Source organism: Ctenocephalides felis, unplaced genomic scaffold (assembly GCF_003426905.1).
Source record: "Ctenocephalides felis isolate EL2017-DRISC unplaced genomic scaffold, ASM342690v1 CF-g0.4_SCAFFOLD_01492, whole genome shotgun sequence".
NCBI lineage: Eukaryota > Metazoa > Arthropoda > Insecta > Siphonaptera > Pulicidae > Ctenocephalides > Ctenocephalides felis.
The window spans coordinates 3,391,465-3,407,383 of record NW_020537646.1 but is presented as its reverse complement, the minus strand read 5'-3'; the positions used below and the strand labels follow the sequence as shown (position 1 = coordinate 3,407,383).

The 15,919-nt window shown below is 26.7% G+C and overlaps 1 protein-coding gene across 1 annotated transcript; it reads right to left on the bottom strand.

Annotated features, from left to right (window-relative positions):
- Positions 1–4,669: 4,669 nt before the first annotated feature.
- On the bottom strand, positions 4,670–6,910 carry LOC113370250. The gene is made up of 3 exons (XM_026610922.1): positions 6,682–6,910; positions 5,332–5,483; positions 4,670–4,795 (listed from the first exon to the last, which is right to left on the bottom strand). The coding sequence occupies exons 1-3, from the start codon at positions 6,908–6,910 to the stop codon at positions 4,670–4,672; spliced, it is 507 nt and encodes a 168-aa protein (XP_026466707.1).
- Positions 6,911–15,919: the final 9,009 nt, after the last annotated feature.

Sequence of the window (15,919 nt, the reverse complement as noted above, 5' to 3'; positions counted from 1 at the left end):
AGCTGGTTGAATAATTTATTATTTGTTCAATGAATTGTTTGTGGAAAGAAAAAAGAAACTTTTTTCAGGTTGCCATCAGAGGTTTCAGTACTTCTTTATTCTTTAAAAAAAATTCCATGGTAAAATGTAATCAAGTGTACGCAAAAGTTCACCATACATGTAATTGAAGAATAAATGTATTTATGAAGTCGTTGGGGGATTGGAAATATTAAAAAAGTTTTTTGTTTCTGAAACTGAAAAGTAATAATTTATTTTTCTTTGAAATATTGAAAATGTTTATAATGTATTTATTTACTTATACGTTATACATTTGCACATACATTTTATAGATTAGAAATTGAAATAACATTTATTTAGACTAATCGAGGTTTGCTAATAAAAAAATATAATTAATAATTTCGTACTGGAATAAGTGTTTTATTGTAAAATTTCATTTCAAATTTTTTTTACAAAAATGATAAATATTAAAAAAAACATAATGTATTGTGAGAAAGCTACAAAAGCTCCTTATATTTTATAAACTAGGGTAAATTATTTTAATTTAATTCAATAATGAAATAAATGAATTTAACAGCACAGATTCATGTACAATATCTCATTAACATAGGATTATTAGAGGAGATAGTTCTTTTTATTTCAGATGAGATTATTATTAGATATTTCTAACGATGATGCGATCGATTTGCTGAATTGGCTAAATATCCAATAACAAAGGTTATTGTAATACGTATTTTACATTTGGCCTATATCAGCAAATCTAAACATTCAACTAAACTCACCTTGGAGTCATATCCCCAATTACTTAATTGCTAATCCTATAAATATAGCAGAATTGTCCGAAGAGGCTATTTTCACTTAAAACCATATCTGGATCTATATTTTCAAGCAAAAACAGAAATCACTACTGCTTGATATTAGAGCTCTGCTAGAAAGATGGGCAAAAGATGTGTCTGGTGATGGGCAATACTTTGAATGAATCAGATGTAAAAGGTTTTATATAATAAAGTTACATTTCTATAAAAAAACAGCGAGAACTTAGTTGCGCACCTAATAGGATCTCAGTAGAGATCTCATGTGGAATCTTGTTATTGCAAGTCCAAAGATTTTATCACAGAGCTAGAGAAAAACTCTGCTCCTATACATTGCTGATTTATTTTATCACAATATATTAGTTCCAAAATGCAATCCATATTAGAGCTTCTTAATGTAGTTCAATTTTAATGCGCCTGAAGGAATTTGGTGATACATAGCAGTAGTGTTTCCAATCTATATTCCGCAATATTTAGAGAATCTTTTAATCCATTTAGCATTTACATATACATTTAGATAAGTAAATAATCTTCAACAAATGACATCGTTCATTTCGCACTTGGATATCTCTGTTCCTTCAATCCCAACAAGTTGCATCTATTTCGATCGTCCGAAATTCCGCGTTGAACTGAGCTGGATGGAAATAACCGCGCGGTCAAGGAAGGCGCATCGGCGTTCGTCCGCCCGGTGAACATTTGTGAGAAGTGAAATCACCGACGATAAATTTATCTCACAAAAGTGCAACGCGAATCGATGGGATCGTTGACTTCTGGCATTAAGGATTAGGACTTGAATAAAAAATAGAAGAAATATAATTAAGAACTGTATTATTTGCGCAAGAAGATCAAAAACAAGATCAAGAAGTCAACGTTGTGGGACAATAAAACATTAGTTAGTTACTAACTAACCATCGTTAACTTCTGGCATTAAGGATTAGTACTTTAATAAAAGTTACAAGAAATATAATTAAAAACTGTATTATTTGCGCAAGGAGATCAAAATCAAGATCAAGAAGTCAACGTAGTAAGACAATAAAACATTAGTTAGTTACTAACTTACCATCGTCGACTTCTGGCATTAAGGATTAGTACTTTAATAAAGGTTACAAAAAATATAGTTAAAAACTGTATTATTTGCGCAAGAAAATCCAAATCAAGATCGAGAAGTTTTTCAATGTTCAAATTTTTTAAATGCTTTCAAAATTTTCAAAATTGTTCAAAAAAAGTTAAAAATTCTCAACAAAAATATAATTTTTATTTTCTGAACATTTTTATTTACATTACAGGAAGTCCCAGCAATTTGCCTGAAGGCATCGTGCCATTCACCTCTAGTTCATTTTTTTGTGGAATAGACAAAACAATCTAAGAACTCGTATATCATTAAACTTTTCCCATAGACACTTAATATTTAATGAATATTTCCTATCCGGTCTTGAGACGAGCATGTAATTTTATAATGTGGCTCACGAAGTTCCTCCGGCTACATTATCAATTAAGACAAGTGCTGAAGTAGCCAAGATGAGATGGTTCGTGCGGGCGTAATAACTCATTTGCTTTTGTGCCCGGGTCAGAAGTCAACACTGTAACGCAATGAGTTAAAACAATTATTCAATTAACAATCTTACTAACTATAACTGCATCCTTCCTATGTATCATAAATAACAATCAAATTGGACCAAGAGTCTTTAAGCAGATGATAAAGACTCTACCTATGGGCATTAAATTATTGTTGGGCGAAGAGTTTTGAAGAGATCGTGGCGAATCGCTCATTCTAATAAGATTTTTTTATAATTACTTTGATATCAGTTTTTTGTATATTTCTAAGATGGTCGAGACGTTCACATTTATTGCTTTTATAATAGATTAGGTGATTCGACCATCCTTTCTCATCTTCTTCTGCAGAAATTATCAACTGTTACTAATTACCAACTACACTAATTTTTGTAATATTTTTCACTAGTTAATAGAATCAGCACTCTAGCAACATAAACTTAGCTGATTCAATTTTTATATCTTGAAGTTTTTCATAAATTAGTTGAGTAGAACCATGAGTCTAGGAACTTATACCTAGCTGATTCAATTTCATTTATTATAGTCTTTTTTGAAGTTAATGTTGAATCATTAGCCTAAAAACTTAAATTATTTACTTAAATTATTGTTGGAACAAAGAGTTTTTGAGGAGATGTTAATTATGGGACAAAAATAGTTTCTACAAATTGGTTATATTTTTACCTATGAGCAAAACTTCTTATTTGGCAATTTTGATATGCATCCACTTCTTATGACTTTTACGATAGAATTTTTGACGTTTTGATATTATCTCTATTCATGATCAATATATTGTTTTGAACAAAAAGAGTTTCAGACGAGATTGAAATAATTTTACCCTTGAGTACAAAATTATTCTTGGATAAAAAACAATTTTGGGCTATATTATAAATTGCTCTGTAAAATTAAACAGACCAAATGATTCAAATTTTATTAGACAAAATGAGATCTATGAGCTATTTATTTATTTCTATCACACTAGCTATTTCTGTAATTATATGTAATTATTGTATTATTTAATTGTTTGTCAATTAGTTAAACATTGGCAAATTATACATTGTTCAAGAAATAATAATGCAACTCACGCAATTTGAAAGATAATAATTGTTCGATTATCAATTTATGCAGTTATATTTATATAGGTAATTTTATTTCTTTGTATAATAGTTGTATCGTGTTGTTTATGATTTCGAGGGGTCCTTTCAAGTTATTTGTCTAATTTATGAATCTAATTTTGTTATGATATTGAATTTCAATAGTCATAATTTATGTAACAAAAAAAAGATTATATAGTTGAAATATTTATTAAAAATATTAATATCATTATTACAAACATATATTTATAGTATAAAAACAAACAATAAATTTTTAATATACAAAATCTATTTAAATATATATTTTAAACATAAAACTAATTATAAAGAATATTTAGTAATAAATTAAGGAATGAGTTAATAATACATTTATAGAAGCATACATATAAAATCACTTATATAGCAGCATAATTTTAGTAAAAAAATTATAAAACGATACTATTTTTAAGTGCTATATGTTGTCAGTTCTTTGCCGAGAAGTATAAAATAATTTTGGAATAAGTCATTAAAATATAAAGGAATATTGGATACGGGCACTTTTTTAAAAAGCGGGTATCAATATTAAAAATACTGTGTAGATATCATTAAAACTTAACATATAAAATATTTCAAACAGTTTATATAATCACAAAAACATGGGTAATAATATAATAATTTATGCAATATCTATGAACCCAATAAAAGACGCATGGAATGAATTTACATATTAATTTTTTTTTTAATTTTTACTAAATTTTTATCAAGTAGAAATTAGCTTTTGATATGTAATTACGAAATGTCCTCTTATATAGATAGTAATTATAAGAAAGAGAAACAAACTTAATGGCATAGTTATGTGGGTAGTTACTAGAATTGTATGTTGACTTATATATTCTACATTCACATTATTTGTTTTATATTACACCATTAAAAATTAAAACCTATCGTGAACTTTGGGAGGATAAAGCTCATAAATTTTAATGAGAAAAAGCAAGTAATCCAAACGTATAGAGATTACAAAGCAAAATGAGCTTAAAATTAGTAAATTACTCTTTGGTACCTCAAGAGTTTTGTTACTACCATGCGTAGTTTATTGGCCTTATTTTATTGGTAATCAACATAAAATCCACTCGCTCAATTACAGTATTACGTATTCGTTCGTGGTATTCAAGATAATAAAACTTACTTTTCAACGATTTGTAAAATCCTCAATTGTACATCGTATAAGTTTCCAGGCTGTTAGCAATATCGTAAGGGCGGTGGCGAGGAAGCTCGCCTGTAATCCGCTGACTGAGTTGCAGACTTTCGTGACATGGGCCACGGAAAACCGCGCCTTCGCAAAAGGCTGTGGATGCCATGAATTTCCTGAAGGAAATGGATTATGGAGAATTAGATGGGATTAAATACGGTTTAGCATTTTCTTGACATGTCGCGAATCGTAAATGATTGCGTTCTTTGTGATAACAAGCATGATTTATTCAACGGTAAAATATAATATATTCATGATTATGAATAAGAAAAATGTAATGTCTACATTATTATTGCGAAGCAGCTGAGATGTGCCAGGAATTAAAATAATATAAGAAACAATATATGGTTTGGATGAATAAGTCTGCGCATGCGTCTATCAGTGATTGCACATCAAACTTAGCCTATAATTTAATTGAAAAAATATTATTTTTTAACTAATGCAGTCGTGTGTGCCTTACTTTACTAAATCACAATACAAAAAAATACTTATTCAAAAAATTATTCTCTCAACTATGTTGAAAATTCTTATTATATCATTATTAACTTAAATTTTTAACCATCAATTTCATAACCATTGAAAATTGAAAAGTGTTGGGCAAAATGTTCATCACCGATTAAGTTTGAATAAGTGATTTAAAATGTTATTTTACCTGTGAATCAAGTTGGCGAAGTTGTCTGGACAGGACGATGGTAAATTGCCTGCTGTCAGGAAGACGTTCGCAGAAATATAATACTAGATGGTCTTTCACAGCCTTCATCACTTGTACTGTTCCGGTGAATTGATTATATGAATAATCCAAAGCTAAAAAATAACATGCAAATTCGTAAATATTTGTGAAATTTATAAATTTTATATCTTATAAACTCGAAACCACACTAAAAATACAAGATAACTCTAACTATATTATATTTACAGCGAGTAGTCTTTAAGTTTTAGCATTATTAAATTTTTCTGATCAGCCAGACTAAATTCATAAAAATGTTTTTGATGTATGCATTTGTAATATAATAATAATAATAATAATGATAGGTAGGTAGTACTGCCCTAGTACTATACTGCCCACACTATTGTCCAACTCAATCAGAAAAGATTTCGAGAGATTTCCCATTGCCAATTTACACTACAGTGCCCGAAATGAGCTATTTTTCAGAAACATATTTTCGGAGTAATTTTTTAAAATAATATGTATCTGTTACCATCATTAACCGTTTAAAACTTTGAAGCCACAAATTTTTGGAATCTTCAGAAAGCTCTTCACAATTGGCAATTACTTGGATCTACAATTTTTATGGTTATAAAGTACGCATAACGATTACAATAAAACAGTTGAAATGAAATATAATATATAATTATTAGTCTTGTTTATTAGAGTTTCATAAAATTTATTGTCGGTCAAATGTTAAATAGCACTGAAGGCCGATGTAAAACAATGCTTTGGCCACGTCATTAATTAAAATATCGTAAAATAATTGAATATTTGTAAAAATAATTTAACAGAATATCATTTAGTAATATAAATATAAATAATATATTAGTAAATAAGACTGTGAGTAAAATTATATCATATTTGTTTACAATATGGTTACAATTGCTGTCCTTCTTAGAATAAGTTGCTTCGCTCTGATGAGAGTAGTGTTAAATTAACCTTGGTCTTGACAAAAAGACTAATTTCTATTGTCCATCGTTATAATGTGTTTTTTAGCAAATAAAATATGAACATTTTTTCGTTGTTATTATTTGAAATCAGCAAGCAATGATTATAACCTTTCTTAGTGCTTTATGAGCTGTTGTGGTGTACTTTGTACTACCTGGCTTTGTTAGAAGGTAACCCAATAGGTATCATTTTTCTTTTGTGATGAATTTTTATTTTACATACTTGTAAAGTAGTAATGTTCCTAAAGTCTATTTTAATTTGTTGGGGTCTACGTTAGAAGTAAAAGCTGATACCACTACTTGTTTGATATCAAGTTGTACGTAGCGTTCTATTTTTATTACTTACGGTCTCCCCTGTAAGGTGCTGTGTAGAAACCAGTATCCACGTGCAGAATTGTTGTATTGCAAAAATAGACCACCGTTTTTCTGTCTTCGGACCATGTAAACCTAAGATATCTAAAAGATCGATCTGAAGGTCTTCCTGTAGGGTTCCAAGATTGGCCGCCTCTTCCCTGCTGCCTCCTTTGCTGGTAACCGTATTCTCCTGGTCGATACGACGTTTCCGTTGTCGTCATCTGGATAATAATTTATATATCAAACCATTTGGGGTAAAATATTATTTATCATATTTTAAGCCTTGATTTTTTATTGTATATTATAGAAACAATCAGTGCTCTATAAATAATACAGAGGAAAAATATAAATAGCAGAAATTAATATGGAATTGACTATGGATTAAACTGTATTATAAAGGAATTGACTATGGATTAAACTGTATTATAAAGGAAACAAGATAGGTGCCATAGGTAGTTTCTATAAAAATTTTAGCAATGAAAATTTTGATTAGAACAAATATAATGATTTTTCTCTCTCACTTTGTTCATTAAAAAAATTTAAATACAAAGATCTAATGCTTGAAAATATTTTTATATTCTCAAAATAGAACTCACCTCGTGCGTTGCATCTAGTATATTTATTATAGGGCACCTCGAGACTGATTTATTCGTCATTTCATCCCTAACAAGGGAATAATCGTCTGTATTTGTGTGTGTTATTTCTTCAGCTCCAATCCATAATCCCATAAGCTATAATTTTCAATAATTTTAATGTTTTTTATATTTTTAAAACACAACTACCAATTTTTAGTAGATCGAAAAGCTTTATAAAAGCACAGAATAATCAAAATCTTGTACTGTATCATTGTTTTTGGTTTCAAAATTATTAAGATTTATTCCTTGAAGCTCAAATATTAAGTGATCGTTTATCTGGGAATCTCTATTCTTAAATATATAATATTTAACTTGACAACAACTGTTTTTAATTTAAACTCTATTCGTGAATCGGTACTACATTTTTATGACTCTCTGAAGATTATATGTGAAAAGGATTTTTTTTCTCCATTTATCAAATCTTCTAAGTTTTTCTTAATTAAGAGAAACATATATAACGTGAAATGCTTTTTATTAAAAAAATATAAGTGACGTTTCATTAAATACAGGAGTACCATTGTAAACTTTAAAATCATTTTATTTATGAATAATACTCTCCTTTATTTTTGTACTCTTTTTTATTTAAATTTATATTATTGTTTATCATTGTTACCAGATATTAAATTATTTAACAGTTGTAACAAATATTGTATTAAAAAAAAGGAATTATGAATATTTATGAACAGTTTCAAATAGTAGAGAAAGTAAGTAAATTTTTAATGCCGATTTTATTCATTTGAAATTTATATATTTATTGTTTTTTAATAAAAACAATGCAATACGTTTTCTAATATAATTACATTAAAAAAATAATTCTGAATTGAAAAATACAAGGGGGGTTCTGAAAGACTTAACAATTTATTTCGAATTTAATCTTCTGTTTAAGGGCGACTATTTTAATCAGATTATATATTTATTTAACTTGTTTTTTACAATAAAATGTTCAAAAATACATAATTTTATAATTTTGATTCCACTCACACTATCGATATCAACATCTGTTTGAAAATTAACCGGTCCGCAGTTTTCATTAAAAGCTCCGACAACTCTTGAACAAAGCACGGACAAAGTCGCTAAGGCCAAGAAGCACCACATTTTGTTGACTAAATTTCTTTTGTTCACACACAAAAAAGCTTTGAATTTTTCTTTATTATTTTATTATAATCACCAGCACGATTTTATTTAAAATTCAAAATGATTTTTAAATCGAAACGCGTTCTCTTCAGTTCAGAGCAAACCGCCCACTGCCTGAACTGCACTCGGATGGTTGTCAGACTGAATGTGTAAGACCTGATCTGATTGTGAGATGAGAATGAGTTTTATTCGAGTTAATTAATTGACCAGTCACTCTGGACCCTCCTTTGTTGTTTTAGAATAATGATATATTACACTGTTAAATTTGTGACAGACAAATGAGGAAAGAATACGACCATTCCAAAAAGTATTTTTTTTAAATTTAATTTAGTTTAAATTCTGGACATTCTTATAATATTTTGGAATTAAGTTAAATTAATTATTTATATCTTGAAAAATATTTTGCTATATTTTAACAAAAACCTTGCGCTTTATAGTTCTCTTGTGCAGAGAAACATGTTGTACACAATTAAGGTGCAGAAAAACGAACTTAGGCCAAAATTGATTATTATGGTATTATTGAATTCATTACATCTAATTAAATACATTTTTTTAGTATTTTATCAAATAATATAAAGCAAATAGAATATATGAGAAAAAAAAATATTTCACTGGTACTGAAAAGAATAATTATTGGACCAACTTTTGGTCAGGATAGACGTGATTTATATATAATCTTTAATTTAATATTATTAATTTATATATTAATTTTTTCTAAATTTTTTCCAAAATAAATACTTCAATTACTCTTAATATGTTATTCTTTTTGACTAACATATTCGCTAATATAATTAATTTAATGTGGTTTAGCTAATTTAGAAATAATTTTTGTATTTTATCTACTAAAGAAGGACCCAAAACCTATGAAAGTTTATTAATTATTTTTAGATACAGAATATAGAGACAAATCAAATCGTAGAATTTGTGAATTTAATATTATTAAATAAATAATACAGAGTGTGGTGTGTTCGTATTTCAAAAATATTAAATTTTTATATTAACTAAATCATAGTAATAACCATAATAATAAAAACATAGTAATATTCAACTATGGTAATAAATAAACATACATACATAATATTTTACTTTTATTTAAACAAACTATCGGACAGGTTGGACGTCATTTTACTTAGAATTAAATTTTATTTATTTGCAAATTATGTTTTTAATGTTAACACAACTTAATTTAAAATGTAAAAAACATAACAAATGAACCATACCATTCTATATACTGAGAAGTATCAAATTAGGACTCAAAACGTATAGAAGTCTATTAATTTTTTTTAGGAACGTGTTAGAAATTAGTCAAATCAGAGTCAAAACATTTATAAATTTAATATTATTTATTATAATAATTAATCTAGAAAAATGCTCTAAAATAATATTATTAAAACATCAAAATATTTTTTATTTATCAGACTGTAATTTATTTTATTTATTACTGCTATCATTTGAGTAACTAATGATGAGATATTAAATTACTAGACACTTTTATATTAAAATTCTTTTTAATTTGTTCGAATTTTCCATCGAAACAATTATAATGTACCGACGACACTTTGTTTAATCTTTGCTGGAGGCATTTTCTTACCACATCGCTATTTTTGGCCTTAGAGATCATGCACCCAGCAGATGTCCTCAAAGGTGCTGAAGATATACACATTACTAGGGGGTCCTACAGATCTATTTTAGATTTTATTTCGAACGAAAACGAAAAAAAAAAACTTTGACATGCGAGAGTGAATGCACGGCGTGATTTTAAACACAGTCTGTAAATTCAGGAAGTTTGTGTTTGGAACGATATTGTGGTAATAAAATTATTTGTAATAATAAAATTATTATAAATAGTATAATAAAGTTTTACAAATATCACATTGTCAAAAATCTGCATTTTGGACCACCTGATATCAAGCAGTTGTAATAACTGCTTTTGCATTGATTTAAATATATTTCGAAGTGAAACTAGTTCTTTAAGAAATAGCATTCAATAAGTTCCTATTCCATATGAAATAGAATTGCAATAAGTAAAAATATATCATTACTATTAGAAGACAACCATTGGGTTGCCTTCTAAAAAGCTACTTAGTTGAGGTTCATTATCATAACAGTAGATATTTAGATCTCTCAGATCTTACTGTTGTTCAAAAATAATATTTACTATTATTACATTACTATAGTAATATAATTTTCAGTATATGATTCTCAACGATCAAATTTGCATACGCAATCGCTATGGTTTAGACAACGTTGTCAATAAAAAAAATAAAATACTCACACTCAATAGCAATATATATATATATATATATATATATATATATATATATGTCTTTTGTCTAAGTCAAGTACATATTTTATAATTTTTTGCATCTTGAAGCAATAACGTACAGGCGGTGACATAACCTCAATTAAAGCACGTCTTTGTCCGTGATGCTAATTGGTGACACATCCAGATGGCTCATGAATGAATGAATCAGGATTGCACTGAACCATGATATATATCATACAAATACCTACAAATATTATCAGGACTTACTCGATATGATAAGCAGTTATTTGTAAAATTATGATAAATTATCAGTTTTGTGAAAATAATACTGCCAATCTATCAATCGAAGTGTGGCTCCACCTGTTTGACTAGATAGTAAGGCAAAGAGTCTCTCTCCCAACTAATTTTATAATATTGTTGACAAAAAGAAATATATGTGGTGCGCTGTATATTTATATACAGTGCAATAACATAAAATTATAAAGTCGCTTAAGAAAATGTATATGACTAATATACTCATATACAAAGTCAAGGAAAGAAAATAAAAAAAAAAAACTAGGTATATAGCTATATTAAAAAGGCCATGAAATCTTTGGTAAGAGGGTCAGAACAAAATAGACAAATTAGAATTTCAACTAGTATTTTGATTGAGATGCAGAATTATAGACCAAGGAAAATTTGCCTTTGCTAAGATTGTATTAATGTTACAAGGAGCTTCCCATTGAACTTTGTTTTAAAGCTGATATGTCTTTAGGATATTTATTATAGAGGCTTTAAAATCATATATTTCAAGGCCGGGAGTATGTTCGCGACAAATCAAAGCATGCCATATATCGATATAGTAAACATATGTTCACGCTAAATTAAAAGCATGCGATTTATGATTAAAATTCAATAAAATCAATCAAAAATTATTATAAAATAAAGTCAATCAATACAATACTTAGAACATTAAAAATATTGTAAATATAAGTACAATTTGTAGTTAATTTAAAATAAACACATATTATTATAATTAAAGTGTTTTACAACCAATTGGTCCTTCAAAAATCAAATCGAACAATCATTAAAAAAACGCCAATCATCCAAATAGTTGCTCTTCATTTCCATGAATCCATACATCAACCAAGCTCTACATTTTTATGAAAATATCAGACAAAACAAAGTTTAAACAAATATAAGTATTTTTAAGCAGATTGGCATTCATTAATGTTTTTGGAACAAATTTTTAATTAAGCTTTGAGAGATCAAATAGTAAAATATGAACTAAATGATATTAAATATTACTACTTCTATACTCTATTTATTTCCAAATTTATTTCTTGTATACTTTAAAAAAGTTCAATATTTTAAGTAAATGAGCCTATATACCGTCCACACCCCAGGACGGCTGTGACAGGCTTAAATATGGGTTAAAAAAACTATTTAAATCTATTTTAAAATATTTTTTCCTAAAACGAGATGCGATTCTCATCAATACTAGGCCAATGAAAGTTTATTCTTTAGTCTTTTAAATTTTGTTTTTCGTTTATTTATTTTAAAATGGTAACAGTATCATATTAATATATTTATTTAAGTGAACTCTATGGCACAAACAATTGAAATTAATTTCCACAATAGATATTTTGTAGCTTGATATAGTAATTTATTTAGCCATGGTTGATTTGGGCAATTGCTTTAATAATCATATGACGCCGTGAGTCACCTCAGAGAAAGTCACTTGCAAATAAATTCATTATCAAAATGACCGGAATTATAATATATCTGATTATTATGTTTTGTTTGCCATCAATAATTATAGAGTTATTAGAAATTTTGACTCATCACCGATTAAAAAATATCTAATCATCATTACATAAAAAAGTAAATTCTGACGACAACAAAGGAACATTGAGATCTATGATCTATGACATTTATTCTTGAAGCTCCAACATTTTTACATATTTTTTGTATGTGGTATAGTCTTCAGTTCTTATATGCAAAGTTTTAAATAGCTAAATCAATTTTTATTGATTAAGTAGATTATTTTTACGTATAGGGATGTTCATGCAACTTTCTTTGAGGCAAAATTCCACCTTGCTTTATTTTTAATTGTATTTAATTTCACAATGAGTCTGATTTTTTGTTTAATATTGTATAGAAAAATAAGTACGTTTATTCTCTTTCTCCAATTGCAGCTCAAATTATTTACATACCAATTCTAAATTATTATTAGAAAACATGTGATTTAATCTAAAATTATTTAGAAATTATCACATACATTTTATCTAGAAAATTACAAATAATGTGCACTTGTTATCTAATCTTAAATATTATATATTAGTCAAGTCAATTTTGTCATCGTAAAACAGTGAATGCATAACTTTAATAATAAAATTTAATATTTCTTCTTTTATTTAAGTTTCATATCGAACAAAAATTATTCCAAGAAAATATTTTAATTATGATTTTGCTAATCAGCAGATTTGATTGCATAATGAAAAACTTATAATGAATTATAAATTTTAGCTATATAGTATGAAACTTAAAAAATCATAATTCATGCAATTGAATTAGTTACAAATTCTTGATTTTTTCTGTTTTTTATTTTTACAGGTTTTTTTTAATGCACATAGTTAATGATAATAAAATATCATATATATTTTTTAATAGTTGTATATTTTATCATATAATTTTCTTTTTAATTTGCACTTTCTAAAAAAATGATTTATTTATCATAGAAATTTTAATATAAAGTAATATTACTTGATATGTTTATATTTATATATATATATATATATATACATTTATTACTAATTATATATATATATATATATATATATATATATATATATATATATATATATATATATATTACTTGATATGATATATTTATAATGTTCATCCATAGTTACAAAAATCCTAACAGTTGCACATTTTTTCACTCACAGGTATACCTGAATTTTTTTCTTAAAGCAATATAATATTATTAAATATTATGTATCCACAGTTTTGAAATATGTGGACTTTTTCATAAGTAGGTATATAAAATATCAAATTCATATCTAAATTGTCAGTGTTGTGAAAATATCAAAAGGTTCTAAGTTCTATTGATTTTTAGTGGGGTAAGTAGATTTTCACTTATTACAGAAATTTTACTAGTTAGGTAAATGATTAAAAATATATAAAGGTAAAGGCATCTATATATAAAATTGTGTATCCTAATATGGTTATATATAGGTACTTAATATTAAAAAAAAAACAAATCCATGGTATTTTAAAATGAAAAAAAGATTTATAAGTATAATAAATCCAATGATTATTGTAAATTGCATCTTTGATGCCCTAATTTGTACTTTTGAATCTGTAGTTCTAGATAATTATTTTAATTAAATTTGTATATTATTTAGTTATTTATTAAATGTTATTTATTAAATTACAAGTGATTACAAATTGTAAGTCTGAGGAACATATATGTAATTTTCAAACGTGGATTTGAACTAAACTTACTGTGTGCATCGTCAATAGGTGGAAGTATTATATTTAAAGAAATATATATATATATATATATATATACAAATATACATATATATATATAAATATATATATATATATATATATATATATAATTAAAAAAAATATTTACTATCTTTAAAAAAAAAATAATAATACAGAAAATAATAAAGCAGACTCTGAAGACTAGACAAATAAAATCATAAACAACATTAGGTATCCAGGAAACTTGATTTTGAATTTTTGATATTAATATTTATTTTTATATAATAAATTAAACTAGCTGTAAGTGGAATTCTGTCTTAAGGCAATTAAGGCATCGTGCCTTAAGGCAAATTGCTGGAACTTCCCGTACCAAAAATTATTATTTTTTTAAAAACGATTGACATTTTTAAAAAAAATTTACTTCGAAAAAATAAGATTTCGAGAAACTATAAATTGGACAAAAAATTACTTTTTTTTGAAAAAAAATTTTTTTTTAAAAAAAATATTTTTTTTAAATTTTTTTTTGAAAAAATATTGTTTTCTTTATTTTGGCATATTTTGGAAGATCTGAACTTTTTTTCAAAGCGGCGTACTGCTTTAACTGCATAGAGACAAAAAGTCAAAGCGCGTAACGCCGCGTCGCCGTCTAACGAATAAACATTGGTACGGAACCCATAGGAATGCAAACAAAATTTATACTTATTGTTAAAATCTCTATAAAATATCTGATAATTTGATGTGCATATGTCTAATGATCATTTTGACCGCCAAATGGCAGTTTTTTTCACTTTTTTTGTTAGATCTCCGAAACCGCTAGACCTGCCCTCATGAAAATTTGATCAGTTCTTCATCTTGTCAATACAAGTCAAATGTTTTTTGAATTATTAAAATCGGACGCTCCGTTCTCTTAAAAACTGAGTTACCGTTTTCGGCACTTTTTGCCCCGTATCTTTGGAACGGCTCGACCTGCCTTCGCCAAAAACTAATCAGCACGTCTCCTTATCAATACGAATCGAATGCTTTTTGAATTATTCAAATCGGTTGATCCGTGTTCCCGAAATCGTCGACGAAAATTTGTATCCGCACATACATACACACACGTACATACATACATACATACACACACACACACACACATACACACACACACACACACATACATCCATTTTTTCTAAGGTATGCCAAAATGTTCAGAAACCTCTGAAACGTAAAGATATATAAAAATTTTCATTTTCGATTTTTTTGCGATTACTATAACTTACCCTACGGGAAGTTAAAAATATCAATCCATAATTAAAATTCTTTCCATAATTGTGTTAAATTTTTTACAATTAATTAACGATTAATAGAGGTCAAAGTTAATACAGAAATGAATGAAGCCGGCTCTTAAGACTAGACAAATAAGCTCATAAATATTTTATTTAATATAACAATGAATGATAAATTTAATCCATAAATAAATATTATGCGATAATTAAATTCAAATTTTTAACAGCAATTAACGAATAATATATGATCTCTATATAAGAGCAAAAATCTGATGCATATTTATTTATTTATCATTCCAATTGTTTTTTATTTTGGATAAAAATATGTTTTTTGTAGTTTGGACAAAAATTTAAAAAAATGTAATAATTAAAATTTGGTAATAATTAGAATTATTTTATAAGTTTCAATTCAATTTGATCCATATGAAATATTTATTTGTGCCAACAAAC

What these genes read in the sequence shown, in the direction of transcription:
- LOC113370250 (XM_026610922.1), bottom strand. Translation starts at nt 6,910, where the DNA reads ATGACGACAACGGAAACGTCGTATCGACCAGGAGAATACGGTTACCAG. An exon ending in AGCACCTTACAGGGGAGACC is followed by an intron (nt 5,484 to 6,681) that starts GTAAGTAATAAA and finishes GTTATTTTTTAG; the next exon opens with CTTTGGATTATTCATATAAT. An exon ending in TTCGCCAACTTGATTCACAG is followed by an intron (nt 4,796 to 5,331) that starts GTAAAATAACAT and finishes CATTTCCTTCAG; the next exon opens with GAAATTCATGGCATCCACAG.